Source organism: Lampetra fluviatilis, chromosome 6, assembly GCF_964198595.1.
Source record: "Lampetra fluviatilis chromosome 6, kcLamFluv1.1, whole genome shotgun sequence".
In the NCBI taxonomy this organism is placed as follows: Eukaryota; Metazoa; Chordata; class Hyperoartia; order Petromyzontiformes; family Petromyzontidae; genus Lampetra; species Lampetra fluviatilis.
In genome coordinates, this window is record NC_136280.1 from 6790512 (window position 1) to 6810642 (window position 20131).

Genomic DNA, 20131 nt, shown 5'->3' on the forward strand with positions numbered 1-20131 from the left:
CCAACTGTCATCACCGTGGGCTCCATTACACCCACGAAGTCGTTATTCAGTGCCACACTGAGCAAGCGACCCCGTAGCATCATGGCAGAGGAGTGCGGGGAGCCTGGAGGGGGTTTAGCTCCCCCCCTCCTCCCCCCTTCTGATTTCTTATAGTCGAGTTAAAAAAATGTTGGTATAGTAATTTACATCATTGGCAACATTTTCCCATTTACATAGTGGCTTGGGGGTTGGAGCAGATGCACAATTAGAGACAATTTGTTTAAAATGTGTTTACATTTGACTGTGTTGGGTCCCCCATGCGTCTTTGTACACCCCAACTCTGAACAAGGTCACATTACACGGATTTACATTCTGAAGTCAAGCCTGTAGCTGGCTCTTAGTGCAGCTATGAGAGCCTTGCAGTCACTTAGCATTGCACCTGCGTGGTGCAGTAAACGTAACTGTCATCACGGGCACCACCTGACTGTTAATGAGAGAGACCATGGAATTGACACAATACCCTATGGTATTCATAACATTCAGCAAACGTCAATCCATCTGTTTTGTAAACGTTGTGGCGTTATCATCAACATCAGGCCAGGATCAATCCAGTGCTGGATGAATGTCTCCCCAAGCCATCACTATCTCGCGTTATCCTCTGATGTAATAATCCACAAAGCATCGGAACACGAGCTGATTTTATCGCTCCATCTCGTCGTTGAATGTCCTCGAATGTGTTCCATTTCTTGGCTTGATACAAATATTATAAATGTTACAAATGTGCATTAATGTTGTTAATATTGTTTCATATGCCATGTTTTGCATTGATGTTGCTACACATGACTTTTCATCCACTAATTACTCGTCACTGCAAGACATGTGTACTGCCGAAGTAGTACAAAGAAAATAAACTTTGATATACATCCAAGAAAATCTATTGGGATTTGAACTAATATTTAATGCTTTTCATGTAATGGAGCGAGAGTACAGTGGTCATCGCATACACTATGAACACCGCAACCTAAGTATGATTGCTGGACACAGCTAACGCGAGTGGCAAATGATATCTGAACTGGTCGTGGACAGCCCCTTTACCAATTCCCACTATCCAGCATGGTGAAGTATGGTCAGAGCCCCATGACTAAAATATGTGGGGAGGTTTCACGAGGCAGTTTATTGATAAAAGGTTAAACGTTTTTATCGCTGTATGCGAGGCACACAAGATTAGAGTGGCAGCCAAGGAACGGAACGCATTCGAAAGGACATCTGCCGAGGAGATGGAGGGATGAACTAAGCTCATGTGCCGGCGCTAGATGGATTATTGCATCGCAGGATCATGATGATACAGGGAGATTGCAGCGACTTGTGGAGGCCTTCATCCAGCAGTTGACTGACGATGGCTGATGACAATGTACGTTGATCTTCTTGGTTCTTTCGGTAAAGTCACGTAGAAGGGAAATAATAAAATAAAATAAAATTTACGTGATAAAAAAAAAATTCTCACGACGTTTCGGCCACAACACAAGCAGCCGTCCTCAGGTGAAGGAACAGAGCTATCGGAAAGACAGCGTCCCAATGAACACTGCCAAGCTTGGCAGCGTATATTTAAGCTGGGTCTTTCGCATTGTACGTAGCCGACCGTGCCGATTGGAGATGCGGGAAATGACAACGACGACGATGATGATGATGGACTTGAGATTAGAACGTATATATTATAAGTTTGCTGACGGAGCAACCTGGTATCCGAGATGAGAATGTGTCAGGTCCTTTGGGACGCCAAGGCTCTGCCTGGGAGCAAACACGTCCACCAGCCAGCGGAGTTACTATGGATGCCTTCACAGTTTCGAGCTGGCACTTCCCAACATTTGTGACGGCTTAACGATGGCCTAGAATTTATCTGCTCACACTCTTACGCGATTGCGATCATATAGACGTGATAAAATATTTGCACCTGATATGGAACGTTTTTTATTGCAATGCCGAGCAGCACAGACCAATTTCAATTCTAAAAGTGTTGTTGGTTGAGATCAAGTACTCAACGACAACAACAACAGAGCTAGCATGCAACACAACAAAAGTAACAGTTCCTTCGCGAAAGTATCTGATTGTGTTGATTCCTCGATAAACCTAAAAAAATATACAGCCAAGGGTAGCTGCCGGTGTTAAGATAGGATGTCTATTTATCGATTTTAGTCATAGTTAGTCTCCTTGATGACAAGTGAATTTATTTTGCCAAGTCTCAGTCTGTGGATTTCACAGTCATTCTCTTAGTCTAGTCGACTCAAGGAGTCAAAAATTTAGGCCATTCTGAAGTACAAATGCTGGTTGTAGGTTGTGTGCAATTCCCCCCCCCCTCTCCCAATAGTATCAAGACAACCAATCATTCAAAAATGTACATTTTTCCAGATAAATATTATTATTACATAGCAAATTACCATTGTTCATCTTCCTCATTGGACTTGTAGTCTCTAATAAATGACTTGGTATTTGTCTTCATTCAGACTCATTAATTTTGCATAATCAAAGTCAGTCATTCTTTGGTCTTTGGTGGGTAGCAGCCGTAATCATCACCATGCTTGACGATTTTCGTCCACTCAAAGTCACCGTTGACCAAAATAACAACAAACAAAAAAACGTCCCTAACGAATACTGTGGTCACTAATTTCCTTAACCAAATTAACACCGGCGGCTTGAATGTCCCGTTACGTTCTGCCTCCCTGTGCCAATGGAGACGGCGAAAGGTGGGCACTCGCTGTTGCATCTACGTGTGACAGGCCGTGTTTAACTGCCGCTTGTCACCCTCCCGTAAGGTCAAGGATACCAAGGACAGGATGGAGGCTACGGCTCCCGCAGGCGGGGAGGGGTGAGAGGTGAGCAATCAGGTGGCCCACATTTATGTATTAACACAGGGACCGTCGCGTTTTCTCAAGGTTCAATACAGAACATTCCATCTGCTTAATGAGATTGTATATGGTGCACTCACTGTATTCAGTCTTTCCTGAATAAACTGCACACATATTTAATTCCTCACGCGTGCATACTTCTGTATTCGAGTGTTTAGTTTGACAGTGGCAACAAGGGGGGGAATGTAACTGGATGTCTGTTTTCCAATGCTTTTAAACATTTTCAATCAGCGTTTTAAGAATGATATAAAATGGCGCAAATACAAAAAAATACTTATCATTTTTTTTTTATAATTATCACTGCATCTCCATGCTAGCTCGCCAATGTATATTACTAATTGTTTAATTGGAAACGTTTATTTGTTAAAATTATTGAAATTGCTATTTGGTTGCAGTCATTCGCATGCACAGGGGACATTCCTAGCTAAATAACTCTCCAACGTTTCCCTGTTGATTATCTTTTTCAACCATCCATGTTTACGCCATTTAAATTTGTTACATTTCAATGGAAAAAAATATCACGTGGCTTGGAGTGGAAATTTCTGTCAGCTCAGTTGTGGTTACTGACTTGCTCTGAAATTTTAATATTTTTTTAAAATAATTCGATGAAGTACAAATGCTGAAAATGAACAGAGTACAATAGTCTACTTAGACTACAGTCGTGGTGATGAATCCGCTATTAATATAATAACATAGAAAATGACACTAGGGAATACACTCACGATCTTATCTACGTATGAACAATTTAAAATATTTACATCATGGGACTTCCTTTGCCAGTACCAAAATATGAGAATGCCAGTAAAAAGGAGAAACAACATTATACATGTGTACAGCAACAACATAGGTGTTACCAATGTGGTTAGGGGTTTGCCCAATGTGGTGCACATACAGTGGTAAACCCCCTATGTGGAGCTACGTGACTGCAATCATTGCTTCCATACACCCGCTCTCTATAACTAAATCATCTGCGTTCTGCTGCTTTTTGACTGCAAACAGCCGACGGTCGGATTAATTCTGGAAAGCTGCACAACTTATGTAACTTGTCTTTGTTTTAATGATTAATGACAGATTATGGCTACGGAAGGAATGGGAGGCTTGGCAAAGGACCTGGTGCTTATTATGGTATGCTATCATTCCATGCTCAGTCGTTCCATGCGGCATCGTGTTTCCATTGTCATCGTGTTTCCATTGTCATCGCATTGCTTTTGATGTGTAGGAAGGATCACTTTTAAATGGCTGAGATGAGTGGGGTACGAGGCTGTCAGAGAGAGAGTGTGTACATTGCTGCTTATAGGGCTCCCATGCGAGCTGATACCGAGGCTCATGACATTTCACGCCCATTAGAAAGCTCACAGAGCCCATTTTCATTTCACTATGCCTCTGCCTGTGATGGGGGGTATTACTGCAGTTCATGATTAAACTTGCAAACATGAGCGGCCACTCTGATGTCATAACACGCCCATTAATTCCGAATGCACACACAGGTTGACTCTGTGATTAGGAAAATGCAGCATTCATAACACCACTCAATAATTACACCGGGAGATTTTATTTTAGTTCCAAAATAACGACCATGCAGTGCTTACCGATATTGATATTTTTTTTTGTGTGGGATGCTGCATTAATAAATGAATGCACACGAGCTGTCTCATGAACAAAGCACATGACAAGCTCTGCGGACAACCAGCGTTTTACGGATAGCTCCTAACCCCAACTCCAATGAACGTCAGCGAAGATCGTTCGTAATTATACACAGTCATGTTGTTGTTGTTTTCTTGCAAGTGACGACTCTGTGTTGTAAGATATCTGATGCCCCGTGTTTAAAGGTGGGCTTGACGGCGGCTTTGGCGGTGGTGGTTATGGTGCCGGTGGTTACGGCCCTGGCGGTGCTGGTGGCTACGGTGCCGGAGGATATGGAGGTGGTCCTGGTGCTGGGGGCTATGGAGGTGGTCCTGGTGCTGGGGGCTATGGAGGTGGTCCTGGTGCTGGGGGCTATGGAGGTGGTCCTGGTGCCGGGGGCTATGGAGGTGGCCCTGGTGCTGGGGGCTACGGTGGAGCTGGAGGGCTGGGCAGGTTCGGTGCGTAGCCTGTGCATTCATCCCGCTTTGAGCAGAAAACCTCTTTGCCTATACTGTTACATTTACTGATGGTGCGAACCAATGGGCTCGAAATCAGTATGAGTGCTGGCAGGCATAATTCAGGGTGTTTTAAAAAGATGGACCCGATTTGAAATCTCTATATCTCTGCAACCACGAACCGCCCATGAATGAAACTCTTACCACTTGAAAGGGCGGCGCATAGAGTTTCAAATGATTACCGCTCGATGCCTCTCCCAGCGCACGAACAGCCCCTATGCTCAGTCATTCGCAAGATGGTGACCCCGCAACACACAAGGGCGTTTTGCGTTCTGCAGTTCAGCAAGACTGAATCCGTAATTGCGGTGCAGCGTGCATTTCAACGGCGTTTTGGCATTGATCCGCCAATGTCAAAGAGCATTCGTCGTGGGTACCGACAATTTGAGGAAGCAGGCTGCTGTTTATGTAAGGGGAAGAGCACAGGGTGACCACGCACCTCAGAGGAAAACGTGAGAAGAGAGGCGTTTGGAACGAATTCAACTATCGTCTCGATGTTGTCCGTACAGCAGGTGGAGGGCACATAGAGCATTTATAAAATGGTTAGTAAAACTTCATAACTCATTAAACTGTTTGTAACTTTTTGTGTAATTGGAACATGTTGCCATCGTGAAATATACTGCTTTGAAATTGGGTCCATCTTTTTAAACACCCTGTATGTGGGTTGTCAGTATGTCTTCGATAGTCCTCAGAAGATATATAGTAATTGTCAGTTTCAAAAATAAAATTTTCCATGATTTTGTATTTAAGTAAAAACGAGTGGCTGATTTCTCAAGAAATTATATTTGACAATAAAATGTAACAAAACAATTACGTAAAAAAATTTAGTTGTTTACGTCTGTCAAGGCATTGGTATTTTTGGTAATTAGTTGGCTTCGTGAACTGTAGCCCGTAATGAATAACTACTGTCATATGGTTTTGTTAAAGACATCTACAGTATAAATGTATTCCATATATGATGACAAGAAATATCATTATTATGGGCAGTTGCATGGATGGGAGTTGATCGATGATATTACTGTCATCAACTTAACTTGGAATCGGCGCAATTGCAGATATGTGAATGCATACTAATTGCATTTACCGGGTGACAATGGTGGTGAATATTTTTGCAGGAGGTGGATACGGGAATCTCCGTGGTCAAAGAGGACAGGGCAAAGACAAGAGTATGTATCACCATGGCATCACTAAGTAAAAGTTCACCTTCAGAAAGACAATTTACAGTTCTATAAGAGGACAATAATCTGTTATTTTATTGCATTCAATGAAAACATGCAGTTGTTTACTGTCGCCTAATGAATATATCTGTTTAGTAGTTCACATTCTTGATACGTTGGTAGGGTTTGCATTTTGAGTTATTTAGAGATGCATGGAAATGGTGCACTGCAGACTGATGCAGGAATCAGAAGGATTGCGATGCCTTATGCTTAATAATACTATTAATTGGGATTAATATAGCATCTTAATACTACCAAGAATCTCAGGATGCATCTCAGATGCTGTACAGGAACAAATATTGATATCAAATGATGTGGATGAAACATCACATGTATTAGAAATTATCGGCAGTCACCTAGCATACGTGAGATATGCTCTTAAACTGTAAATGTTGAGTATTAAGGGTTACCAGTGTAGACATTGCTACAGCTATTACGAGTTATTAGATCGTAAACTTCTGAGGAAACCAATGTTTGCTCAGAGCAAACGCTTCTCGTGTTTTAATAAAATTCCTATAAATCAGGGAAAACAAAAATAGTCGGGATCTTTACAAATAAATTTAAATAAACAAAATGTATGTAGACATTTCATCAAGAGTACATTCGAGGCAAATTTTAGTTCATTCAAGAATGTTTCACTAAATCACGTCTCTATTCCATATTAATTCCTTAGAGACATCTGTCACCATAGAAGATGCTCTTCCCCGAGTTGCGATTTAGCCCTTTTGCAATACTGTAGATCTGTTCACCCTCCACTTAGCAACACCTAACCCCAAGGCGTCCATGCATTCCATCGCTGCCCATCAATTCCATGCTCTCCATCTTTAGACGCAAAGCAAAGTCATGAATATGCGTCACCTCCATGACATGCAGCCATTTCCCCACGTGTGTGTGTGATGTGTGAAATGCTCTTTAGCAGGCTATGGGGAGCAGCAGTACCCTTTTGGCGCTGGCGGGTACCCGCAACAAATGAGCAAGCGTTACGGTAGGCAGCGCAAAATAGATTTGTTTTGGATTTAAAATGCATCACTGATGTCTGTAAGCGGTGAAAGTTGCTGTGGTCCTCTAAGCCGGGAAGGGCTTATAATTCAAGTGGGGTGTTTGCACACCAAATGTACACGTTGACCTCGAGTGCCTCAAATCTATCAACAAAGTAAAGGTATAGCCCTGCAATTGCTTATTTATAGGCTACATATGTACATTCGACACATTTTTCATGGCAAGAAAATGTGGCTGTTTAATCATTCGTGGGAAGAGTTGGTGACGGTGCAATGGCGCTGAACTCCAAAACGTCTATCAAGAATTTTCATGTGAAGTTCCATATCTGTTACATATAAAAAAAAAACATGTCATTATTGGCTACAGCATGTGGTCTATAGGTACAGTGCAGGTAGAAATTTCACCATGAACAATTAACATCTTCATCAGACGGGAAGTGTTTATTTTACAGGATGCATGACATAACTCCTGATATGAATGAAAAATAGCATTACCGTAACTTCTTGGGAACTGCAATTGATACCAAAAGTTCACAGAACATTTTGTCCTTTTGTGACATAGTCCGGCTCAATTGCTGGGTAGATGCTAAGCGGCACTATGGTCACACACGTTTTATGTGCCGCCCTGAAAATACAGGGCAGGGCCTGGGTTATGAAGGTGCTGGAAAGCAGAAAGGTAAAGGTAGGTTTCTTCCCTTCACTGACCTCCTCAATGCAATGCAACACACCTGAAGGGTAGACGATGTGCTTGCCAATGTGTTCCTCCATCAGAAAACTGTCAGGTAAATGGTGTTTTAAATCGTGTGTTAGTGTGTGGTGTTCCATTTTTTGTCATTTTTTTGTTCTTCTTTGCATTTGCTTCCATTTTTGTGTGCAAATTGTCTACTTGATTTGCACGGTGATGCATGTGGGGTAAGAGGAGGAGCTGCCTTTTCAGAATGTCTATCACCCCGTCATTCACCGTTCTAATGAAGCTTTATCTGGAGATCATTGCCTGAATTAATGTTGCGTTTTTAGAGCATGAATTATTGTACTGACAAACTTGATGTAAATATATTCTTAGGTTTTTTCGGTAAAGTCACGTAGGTAAAATATCAAAATTAATGAAAATAAAATAAAAACAAAAACAAAAATCACGACGTTTCGGAGGCAACACAAGTCTCCGTCATCAGGTGGGACCGTCACAGCCGAATTAGCTGCATCAAGTGAGGCAATGATTCAAGAAGTAATCCCTTATAAGCAAGTTGAAGGGGGGAGGAGAGGGGGGGGGGAGCTCATCAGAATGTGGTAGCCAATGAATGGAACGTATCGGGAGAGAGGGGGCGGGCCTCAAAGACAGCACGGAGCGCCAAGCACAACGCATCGGGAGGGGGGGGGAGCGGGGCCAAAACAATGGACGACGGCTTGGACGCGGCTGCCGCTGCACACGCCAACACAATGGACAGAGAGGGGGGAGGGGAGGTCTGATACACATGATAGACAAAAGAACGAAAATGCCCATGCCTACACCAATGCCGGCTGAACAATGAAGAGAGCACTGCCAAAAAACAACTGGGGATGTTAACACTCGGTAAAGTAAAGTAAAATAGTGCATGTCAGATAAGATGGTCCAAAAAAGTGTAATTAAGTCTTTTTTGCGTGGTTGATAACATCTTTCCAATGATTACTAAGTTTATACCCATCATCACGGTTGAAATTATGTCTGTGTTTGTATATTTGTATGGCTTCGTGTACAAACCTTTGATGGTAGCCGGGAGGTTTGCAGAGAACCTTGGTCTCGGAAAAGACAATTTCATGAGAGCCCACCGAGTTGTAGCAATGATCGGCAACGGCAGAAGAATCAGTTCTGCCGTGTTTCAGATCTGATTTGTGCTCGCGGACACGATCAGAAACATGACGTTTCGTTTCTCCAATGTAGCAATCACCACAAATGCAACTCAATTTGTAAACTCCAGGATACTGTAAGTCAGGAACGACATCCTTCACAGATGGAATCAGATCACGGATTTTATGCACTGTACTGAATCGGACTTGGATCTTATGTTTGTTTAGAATTTTGGAGATCTTTTTGGTCACGCCTGCTATGTATGGTAACGTGATGGTTTTGGTCGGAGTTTCAAGTGGCTGTTTCTGTGTGGTGGGAGAGACAGCTTGGCGGATAGTACGGTCAGAGTATCCGTTCATCCTGAGGGCCCGATGTACATGTCTTAATTCACCGGTCAGGTGGTGTTTGTCAGAAATGCCATGGGCTCTGTGGTATAGCGTTTTGATGAGAAAATTCTTTTGAGATGGGTGGTGGTGGGAATCCGGTTTCAAGTAGGAATCTGTGTGGGTGGCTTTCCTGTAGACAGAATGTCCCAAGGATCCGTCAGGCCTCCTCTCAAATCTAGAATTGATGTAAATATATATTTACGGCATTGGGAAGAGTGCTTTAACTACAGGGAAATATATAAGTAATGATATTTCAACACTGTATTAGCTTGCAATGTAACTACATTTTAACGTGCAATATACTTACAACTACATCTTTTTTTCACGAAGAAAATAATTCAATATCTGCATTCAATTATGGCAATATCTCCATGGAAAAATCTTTGGTTAACAATTGAGCGTGTGGTAATGCATGCTGTTGAGCAGCATTTTACTCATTTGCGAGAATATAAATTAATCTCCATATTCCCCATGTTGCTGCTACTCACAGATGGCTATGGAGGAGAGGGCTTCCCTGAAAATGGTAAGATGCTTAAAACCAAAATGTAAATTGTTCACATCTTAATGCGGTAAAGCATTTGACTTGTATCTGAGTAAAAAGTTATAAAAAAACTAATTGACCTCGAAAAAATTTAATCAAACCATATTTTAGGTCTATAATGCAGTTTTTTTTTGGGTTAGATTACATAAATATAAATGTGTCATTAAACCCGCCACCACCCGACATAGCCAAGTATTAAGGTTTGTCACGTAAACAGAACATGCCAATTCATTACTCGTACAGCACACCGGTGTGTTGAGTAAATCCACAACATTACAATTTGAGTACGACGTTTTGCCAGTAATTACAACTAACATCATCAGGCGACAGCCAAATTTGTGGAGAAATCCTCCTGTTTCACTCTTAAATAGAGGGATTTTAGGTTTCCGCAGAGTTCAAACATTTCTCATTGTTATAGTTTAGACATCAATGGCGATGTGTATACACCTAGGACTTATGTGATGTAAGAATGTTGTATGTTATGTTTTCCATTTTTTTTATCATTTATATTCGACAGTTGATGTTGAGCATTTGAAGTGTCTTATGCTTAAAAGTACCCTAAAGTTATAGACAAACACATTTTATTTGAACCCATGTAAATGTACTTTATCAGTATTTAATGTCTTAGGCATATATCTAAACAGACCCTAAGATTTTTTTTTTTATAAAGTTTTTTTTTCTTCTGTTGAGGTAGGTAATCACAAATACAAAACTAGAGAACAGTCCATCCTACATAATACGGGGTGATGTGACAACTCACAAAAGCCGTACACCTGACCCTCACCATGCACCTGACACTCCCCACTCACCAGACACTTATCATATCGTGTGGTGCAAATTAAATTCGCTATAATTTCTAACGGTGTGTTCTCAATTGCAATTAATGATGGAAGGACAATGGACAGACAGTGGCGTTTAAATATATACAATATTTCTACAATATAAAATTACTTATTTGCTGTACTTTTTTCACAGGTGGCCTTCATGGAGGAGATTCTTATGGTATAAAAAAACTACTTAAAATAAAGCAATTATTTTCATATCATGTTGTTTTCTTCACGAATACTTCCTATTTTAATTACTGTAATTGTGTTCTTAAGTTGGCATACAGTATTGACACTACAGTATTTATTACGGAGCTAAAATGTATAATTGTGTGGATATGTTAAGTCCCAGGTCATTATTCTGAGTTTAATTCCACTCACGCACCACATATCCTATTTTGGCAATTGCACGGATAATTACCGTGTATGCACGCCACCTGGTGGTGATTATTTTTTCTGATTTTTATACTCGTTTCACAGGTGACTACTTGTCAGACGACGGTGGGCTTGGATACCCTGGAGGTGAATTTCATGGTGGAAAACAAATGACTTGACACTTCAATGTTCTTTCCAATTCAGCAGCTAGCTAGCAAAGTGAAGGACAAAAACAACTATTTCAGAATCATACATCTGTATTTATTTATACTGCAGGAGGAACCCGATGAGCTATAATGCTCTTTTGCACAGATTTCCAGTCGGGGCGGGTCGAAAAGTTATAACAAACAATACAAAAACACGATAGGAGTGAAAAGTACAGAAAATGTGAGCAAATCACTAAAACATTTTTTAAAACGTTTTTTTAAAACTTTTTTTTTTTTATCCAGGTAAAGCCTACTGAGCTATTAGCTTATTTTTGAGAAGCGACATAACCACAAATCATAGGTCATCGAAGTGGCTTATCATGTGGAAATTTATAGCAGCCAAATAATCGAATATTTGTACACATCTGGCTGCAAATTCTTTCCTTTAGTGTGTAATATTAAATTGTTAAAATTTGCTGCCACAACACAAAGGTGACCAGATATGTCCAGTGTCTTGCTGGAAATATCTTCCTACCCTCAAGTAGTTGAAATATAAATATTTATAATTTAAAAAAGTATTATCATTTCAAAAGTAATTGTCTTGAACTTTTGTTAAATTTTAATACATGTTCAAAATATACACTACTTAAGCAAATGAGTAGACACAAAATAACTAATAATTTGGTGGTGAGTACAATTCATATGCAGAAACTGGATTGTAAAATACAAGTGACACGCCTCGACCAATTGCGGGTGCGTGGGAAATCCTTCTACCCCTTAACTAACCTTGTACAATGTACATGCATTCAGGTCAATAGTGTATCAGTATTAACGCCTTGGACACTTCGGCCTAATTCGAGCTTTCAACATAGTGACAAATATATATCACATTACCTAATTTACATATAAATTGAATATATTTGCCGATGTGAAAGACATCCGTGATGGGTCCCAAGGCCTTGGCTTTGAGAGCCACTGACATGAAGTGAACCTCGTATAGACCTTGAGAGACGCGCTTTGTCTGCTGCCCTGATTGTCTGTGGGATGTGGTGGTGTGACCCCCCCCCCCACACTTTCTTGTAAACAGGAAAAGCTCAGCAGAAGAGATCTGGCAGGTTGGGTGGGGGAAAGCTGTGAATCGCTGGCTGCGGACATTACCCTCCTGCACGACATGCATTTAACACACACACAGGCGGATCTGCACAGGCATGAATTACAGGTTGTTTGTCCATCGTGAGGGTACTTCACAGGGAAAAGGTGTTGCCAGTATTGCAGGTCAACAGCTAATGAAGTGAACCGGTTTGTGGACGCTCATAAATTGTAGGCTTAAGGCAGATCTGCGCAGAGATGACCTTAAGCCATATCCCATTCCTTATGAGTAACAATGCACACTTTTTGCGACAACAGGTGATGAAACCATAAACAGCCCTAGTGTCAGTAAAACCACGTTTTTATTTGAAAGCAAAACCAATCGCTTGCTTGTGACTTTAAAAGCGGTAAATGGTGATACAATCATTGCGTGCACTGTAAAAAAAAGCCAATGTGTCACTCAACAACAGGCAAGGTGGACAGATCCATTAATTCTTGTCCATGATTACCTACACATATATACATGATATTCACTACAAATAGTCCACACCTTTCAATGCAGTGCCTGCTCATCAAGAGTTTGTGTACATTTTGTATTGAGTTCCTATGGCTCTTCGTAGCTGTGGCTTGGCACCTAACTTGTTCATCTTGTATTTTGTTCTGCGGCATATTATATACAGGTCAGTGCTAAGAGAAATATTTAGGATAATGTAGCAACCGTTATTCCCCTCTGTGAAGATGACGTGTGTTCAGTATGAGCACCAGTGGTATAAGTAATGCTTTAGGTAACATTTACACGTGTATTTCACCTTAACGTAGTGGTACAGCTGGTCATTTTTGTAGTCTTCTATAGACCCGATGATTAAACAATGCTGTCTATTGTACGTGTAATAGTCCTTTATATAGAGCCGAGATCTATGCAATACAGTATTAACCCCAACACGCATTGAAACTTTACGTTTGGCAGTTTTGTACGCTTGTTGTATTCAATAAAAATGTAATGGTCCAAATAAACCCTGCAAAGAAACACAGCGGTCTGTGTTGTACATGCCGATGCAAATATGAAGGTAAAGATGGAGCACTGCAACTACTTGCATCACTGTGACTGCTTTCAGGAGGTGCCACCAACTGGAGAGATATCTTAGAGTGCCTCTCTAAAGGGTGGTTTTACTGGTAGGAACCTCCTGGTTACACCAGCCCACAGGGGATTATTGTGTCCGTCGTGCAGGGAGGGGCTGGGTGGGGAGGGAGAGGCTGTGTGGGGTGGGGAGGGTGGAGCAGAGTGGGGAGGGGCTGGGTGGGGCTGGGTGGGGCTGGGTGGGGAGGGGCTGGTCACCCCGTGCCCTTATAAAACTCAACGTTTAACCTACTCACGCCGGCTTGTGCCCGCCCTCACAGTCGGGCATATTTGCGGAATACACCACGCCGCCGTTGACCCTGCAGGCCATTGACCGAGCAACCCAACGTTCCTACCAGCTCCCTCCGCAGGAATGTGTTGGTCTGCTCTTCCACGCCGGCCAAAGGTGGAAGCACCCATACGTGTCACCATCGCACATCACCCGCTGATGGACTGTAGTGTACCCATTTTTATTTTTTTCAAAAATAATAATAGGTTCTAACCTTTCTGGCAATAAAACAGGTGTTGAGATGTTCAAATAACAAAAATATACCTTTGGCAAGGAATAAAGTCTGTCAGAAAGGGATAAAACCGATTCTAATTTTTCACACTTTGATACTGGCAAAAAGGTCCCGTGGCATTTTTTGTTTATACTGCGGGGTGAACAGAGGCGGTGGAGGGGGAATTCATGAAACTTGCACCACTGTTTATACTTTGCCACGCTGCCGGGAGACCAAACTATACGATTTCCGGATTGCAAGTCAGACTGGAGGAATCCGATCAGCTACGACACTTTTTATCACAGATGTCCAGTAGAGTCCACTGTGTGCTTATCCATTTCTTACCAAAGCAGCATCTCTATGGTGGGTATTATATTAACAAGTAAGACGTACAAGGGCCCGTTTCAGAACATAACAGGATTTATTTTGTCTATCAGCCACTTGGCCTTGGACACCAATAATACATTCCAGCCGCGCTATTGTGTTTAGTTGCTTGTCTTTCTCCCGCACCTCCGACTAGCAGAGTTGGATACGTATGAAGTATTGGAATGACGGCAGGAAACCACTTGACGGGTAGCACACTTTTTATTAAACCTTGACTTGTCACGATACAACGTGTGGTCACTATTCCTCTGACTACACACACTTCACTTGACACGTGTGGTCACTATTCCTCTGACTACACACACTTCACTTGACACGTGTAGTTACTATGCCTCACACTGCATGCTCACACTGCACTCCGTCCCGTAACGTCCGTGGTGCCTACAGGCCGACCCCAGCTTGGGCGTGGGCCACAACCACTGAGTCCCAAGGGCCGGCCCTCTCACGGACGCTCGGCCCCGGGTCCCAGGGTTTCGCCTCTGGGTCACACAGAGCCCCGGCCCCTACAGGACAGCGGGACTAGGTACCGCAGGGCCCTATCTCTTCCTCCTCCGTCTTCAGTCTTCGCTGGTCACTCGCTCCCTGTGTGCCTGTGCGCACCACCTTATATAGCCCCCGCTCACGGGAGACGGAGCGTATGCGGACCTCGACGTGAGCATCCCCCTTAGTTGACCAATCCCCGCGCGCTTGCCCCAGGATCCCATCGCTGTCAGCGCGCGTCACTGATACCCAACCAATCACTGCCTCATAACCCCCGACCCCGCGCTGACCCCTGATCCTTCACCGTCAGCGCGCGTCACCAACACACACAGCCAATCACTACGCGTTGGCACACGATCCCTACCCCAGCGCGTATCACCACTACATCACCCCCTCCAACATAGCTCGCAGCCGGCCCGGCTGCTAAACAACACAACACAACGTCAACACAACAAAAACCCCACCCCCCAGTGTGCCCCGTAACGCAACAACAACAACACAACGACACAACACCCGACAACAACCTATGTACAAACCGACAACCAACACAATAAAAGTCAACAACAACACACAACACCTAGACAACAAGCTATGTACAGCCCGACGAACAACACATTAAAAGCAAATCCCAGGAAATGAACGTGTCCAGTGTCTCTGTGACTATTGATCCCTCCCCCCTCCGCTCGCTCCTCCACCGGGGTGATAGAGTGGTCGAGCGGATGAGGAACGCAGTGACGAGGCGCTCCGGCCGCATCGGCTCCTCATTCGGTTGGTCATGAAAAGTAGCGCGACTTAGCGCGAGTCCGCCTGGCCGGTCCATTGTATGGGACGGGACGCTGACGACCGTCCGGTGGCTCCGGCAGCCCTGGACGGCGCGGATCGGGCCTGGAAGGACCGGCCGCGCCGCGAGGATCCGGCCGCCGGTGGTCGGCAGCTGTCAGTTCCGAGACACCTGGGAGCGGATCAGGCGGAGACATGTGAGGATCAGGCGGAGACATTTCCCCCCTTGGGTCGTCGGTCACGTCACATGCTCGGCCCTCACGACACAAAGGGAGGCCATATGGAGGCGAGAACGGTTTCAGTCGGGAGGGGTGGACGTACCAACGGCGCTTTCCCCATTTTATTTGAACACACTGGGGGCGTGCAACCCGCACGACCTCCACGGGTCCCCGCCATGGCTTCAACAATTTAGGCGACGTAGCCAAAGGTGCCTGAGGGCAGTGCAGCGCTGTCAGCGCGCGTCACTGATACCCAACCAATCACTGCCTCATAACCCCCGACCCCGCGCTGACCCCTGATCCTTCACCGTCAGCGCGCGTCACCAACACACACAGCCAATCACTACGTGCTGGCACACGATCCCTACCCCAGCGCGTATCACCACTACATCACCCCCTCCGACATAGCTCGCAGCCGGCCCGGCTGCTAAACAACACAACACAACGTCAACACAACAAAAACCCCACCCCCCAGTGTGCCCCGTAACGCAACAACAACAACACAACGACACAACACCCGACAACAACCTATGTACAAACCGACAACCAACACAATAAAAGTCAACAACAACACACAACACCTAGACAACAAGCTATGTACAGCCCGACGAACAACACACTAAAAGCAAATCCCAGAAAATGAACGTGTCAAGTGTCTCTGTGACTATTGATCCCTCCCCCCTCCGCTCGCTCCTCCACCGGGGTGATAGAGCGGTCGAGCGGATGAGGAACGCAGTGACGAGGCGCTCCGGCCGCATCGGCTCCTCATTCGGTTGGTCATGAAAAGTAGTGCGACTTAGCGCGAGTCCGCCTGGCCGGTCCATCGTATGGGACGGGACGCTGACGACCGTCCGGTGGCTCCGGCAGCCCTGGACGGCGCGGATCGGGCCTGGAAGGACCGCCGCGAGGATCCGGCCGCCGGTGGTCGGCAGCTGTCAGTTCCGAGACACCTGGGAGCGGATCAGGCGGAGACATGTGAGGATCAGGCGGAGACATTTCCCCCCTTGGGTCGTCGGTCACGTCACATGCTCGGCCCTCACGACACAAAGGGAGGCCATATGGAGGCGAGAACGGTTTCAGTCGGGAGGGGTGGACGTACCAACGGCGCTTTCCCCATTTTATTTGAACACACTGGGGGCGTGCAACCCGCACGACCTCCACGGGTCCCCGCCATGGCTTCAACAATTTAGGCGACGTAGCCAAAGGTGCCTGAGGGCAGTGCAGCCAGGCCCTATCACCTGGTTTCCAGTCATGCACGGACACCTTCCGTGCACGCAACCGCTCGTTGGCAATTTGGCGAGTCCGCGAATTAAGCCGTGCGGCCTCCCGTGCCTCGGTCAGCTTATGAATGTTAAATTTAATATGTTCTGCCAATTTCGAATTTGTTCGTGGTGCGGACAGTCCCAGCTGCGTTTCCATGGGCGGGTCGGCTTCCCGACCATACATCAGATAGAATGGGGAAAATCCCATTGCTGCATGGGGGGCCATTCTATACGCGGCGAGGACCCCCGGGACCTGCAGGTCCCAATCAACATGTGCCTCACACACCTGCTGGCACAGCATAGAAGTCAAAGTCCTGTGGAGTCGCTCCACCATCCCGTCTGTCTGTGGGTGGTACGGGGAGGTACGCACCTTCTTAGTACCCAATAGGTCGCACACCTCTTGCAGCAATTTACTTGAAAATGTTTTCCCTTGGTCGGCCAGCAAGCGTTCGGGAGCCCCCTTGTCCAGGACATAGCCCTGGACAAAGGCGTTCGTCGCAGCCGCCGCCGACTGGTTGGCGAGTGGCCACGCCATAGGCCACCGGGTAAAGTATTCGACACCAACCAACAGGTACTTATTACCCCTAGGCGTGACTGGAAAAGGCCCCAAAATATCGAGCGCAACGAGCTCGTTAGTGCGCGAGACCTGAATAGATTGCAGCGGTGGATTTGATGCCATGGGCGGCGGCTGACGACTTGGGGCTCGGTGACCACCGGGCCCGGAGCTGAGGCCACGGCAGCATTGCAGACAACCCCCTGTTTACGCTGGAGGACCTCGTGCGCCTGTATACTTGTTGCGACCCGCAAAGAAGAAATATCGACCTCGTCGGCCGTGTTGATAGGGACCCCCAGGTCCTGCGCCAACTTGAGCAGTTGCTCCAAGACCATCGCGTCCTGGCCCTCCTCGTCCATACGAGGGAATGCGGCGTCGGCGAGAGCCAATAACGCCGTGCGGTAGGCGAGCGCGGTCTCCGTGTCCGCCTTCCGCCGGGCGCAAAAGTGATGGCGATACGCCGAGGGAGGTCCGTAGACCTTGGCCATGAGACCCAGCGCAGCCTTAAGCATGGAGCGGTCCGACCTCTGTGCGGACGTGAAGGCCGCGAGCGCGTTGTCGTCCAACATGGCAGGCAGTGCCCGCAGCGCCGTAGCGTCGGACCAGGCGGACATTTCCTGATGCGCCAGAAACCTGCGCTGGAATGCGCCCCCGTAACGTCCGTGGAGCCTACAGGCCCACCCCAGCTTGGGCGTGGGCCACAACCTCTGAGTCCTAAGGGCCGGCCCTCTCACGGACGCTCGGCCCCGGGTCCCAGGGTTCCGCCTCTGGGTCACACAGAGCCCCGGCCCCTACAGGACAGCGGGACTAGGTACCGCAGGGCCCTATCTCTTCCTCCTCCGTCTTCAGTCTTCGCTGGTTACTCGCTCCCCGTGCGCCTGTGCGCACCACCTTATATAGCCCCCGCTCACGGGAGACGGAGCGTATGCGGACCTCGACGTGAGCATCCCCCTTAGTTGACCAATCCCCGCGCGCTTGCCCCAGGATCCCATCGCTGTCAGCGCGCGTCACTGATACCCAACCAATCACTGCCTCATAACCCCCGAGCCCGCGCTGACCCCTGATCCTTCACCGTCAGCGCGCGTCACCAACACACACAGCCAATCACTACGCGCTGGCACACGATCCCTACCCCAGCGCGTATCACCACTACACGCACAATGCGAAAGAAGTTCAACATACATACAAGAATACTGGATCGCTTATTTTTTTGGATTCTCGTCTAAATCTTTTTCGCAGATGTCCCATAGGGGCGGGTCAGCAAGTAACAACAGGAAACGATATTTTAACAAAACGATAGGAGTGCAAACTAGATACAGTAAAAGGTTAGCAAGTCATTGAAAATATAAAAGTATATAACTACAAATTGCATAAGCCTGGCGATCATCTGTGAAGGATGGATCCGTTTATAATTGCTTGGGTGGATAGATCGAGACGGGGGGGGGGGTTAAGAAACGCTCCCAATGTTTCATAATCAGAATACTTTATCTATACTCGAGGAATCCGATGAGCTATAAAGCTCTTTTTCTAATGAATGATATCTTATTCTTGGTTCTATCGGTAAAGTCACGTAGAATGGAAATAATAAAATAATAAAAATAAAATAATAACATTCTCACGACGTTTCGATTGCACCACAAGCAATCATCATCAGGTTGCAATCGAAACGTCGTGAGAATGTTGTTCAATTTTTATTATTTTATTATTTCCCTTCTACGTGACTTTACCGAAAGAACCAAGAATATGAATCCCTGCATTCACGAAAGCTTTAAATCGAATACTGTTGTAATGTATTCGCATGCATCTACTCCAGTTGACTTCAGAATCTAAACCTTCAGACTGGAAGAATCCGTTTTCACAGATATCCAGTCGGGGCAGGTCTTGAAAATCGCCTTGCTCATATTTGGCATACGTAGCTTAAGGGAGGGTTTTTTTACATGCTCTAATTACCAAATCATCTTGAATGATTTCGATTTCACAGCGAGGAAGACTGGAGCCTGTAGTACGTGGATGAGGGGCCACCATGCATCAGCATCAGTGCTGCTGCAGGTGTTCATATAGAGTGCTGTTGGGCTGGGTTGTGGACAGTGCATAAAACTAACATTGCACCGTGCATCTATGCTCACCGCCTGCACTGCCTAGCGCGGTGAAGTATGGTTAAACTAACCTCCACGGCCCGGGAAAGACCTAACCTACCAGTAGATTGTCAAAGTCTGTGGATGTACATTATGGGTTTGTTCTTTTAAGCATCGTAAGTTTTACACCAGGGTATATATCTCAGGTGGTACACATCAGGACCATCACAAATATAAAATTGGAGCTTTTCATATAATTTTTTAAATAAAAAAACCTGGCACAGGTTAACAAAAACAATCAAGATTACCAACCCAACCAACCGATACGACATACATTATACTAA

At 45.5% G+C, this 20131-nt stretch overlaps 1 protein-coding gene across 1 annotated transcript; it reads left to right on the top strand.

Annotated features, from left to right (window-relative positions):
• Positions 1 to 4799: 4799 nt before the first annotated feature.
• Positions 4800 to 12615, top strand: LOC144932906 (uncharacterized). The gene is made up of 6 exons (XM_078857304.1): positions 4800 to 4963; positions 6133 to 6183; positions 9934 to 9966; positions 10960 to 10986; positions 11289 to 11330; positions 12417 to 12615. The coding sequence occupies exons 1-6, from the start codon at positions 4826 to 4828 to the stop codon at positions 12564 to 12566; spliced, it is 441 nt and encodes a 146-aa protein (XP_078713430.1). The 5' UTR covers positions 4800 to 4825; the 3' UTR covers positions 12567 to 12615.
• Positions 12616 to 20131: the final 7516 nt, after the last annotated feature.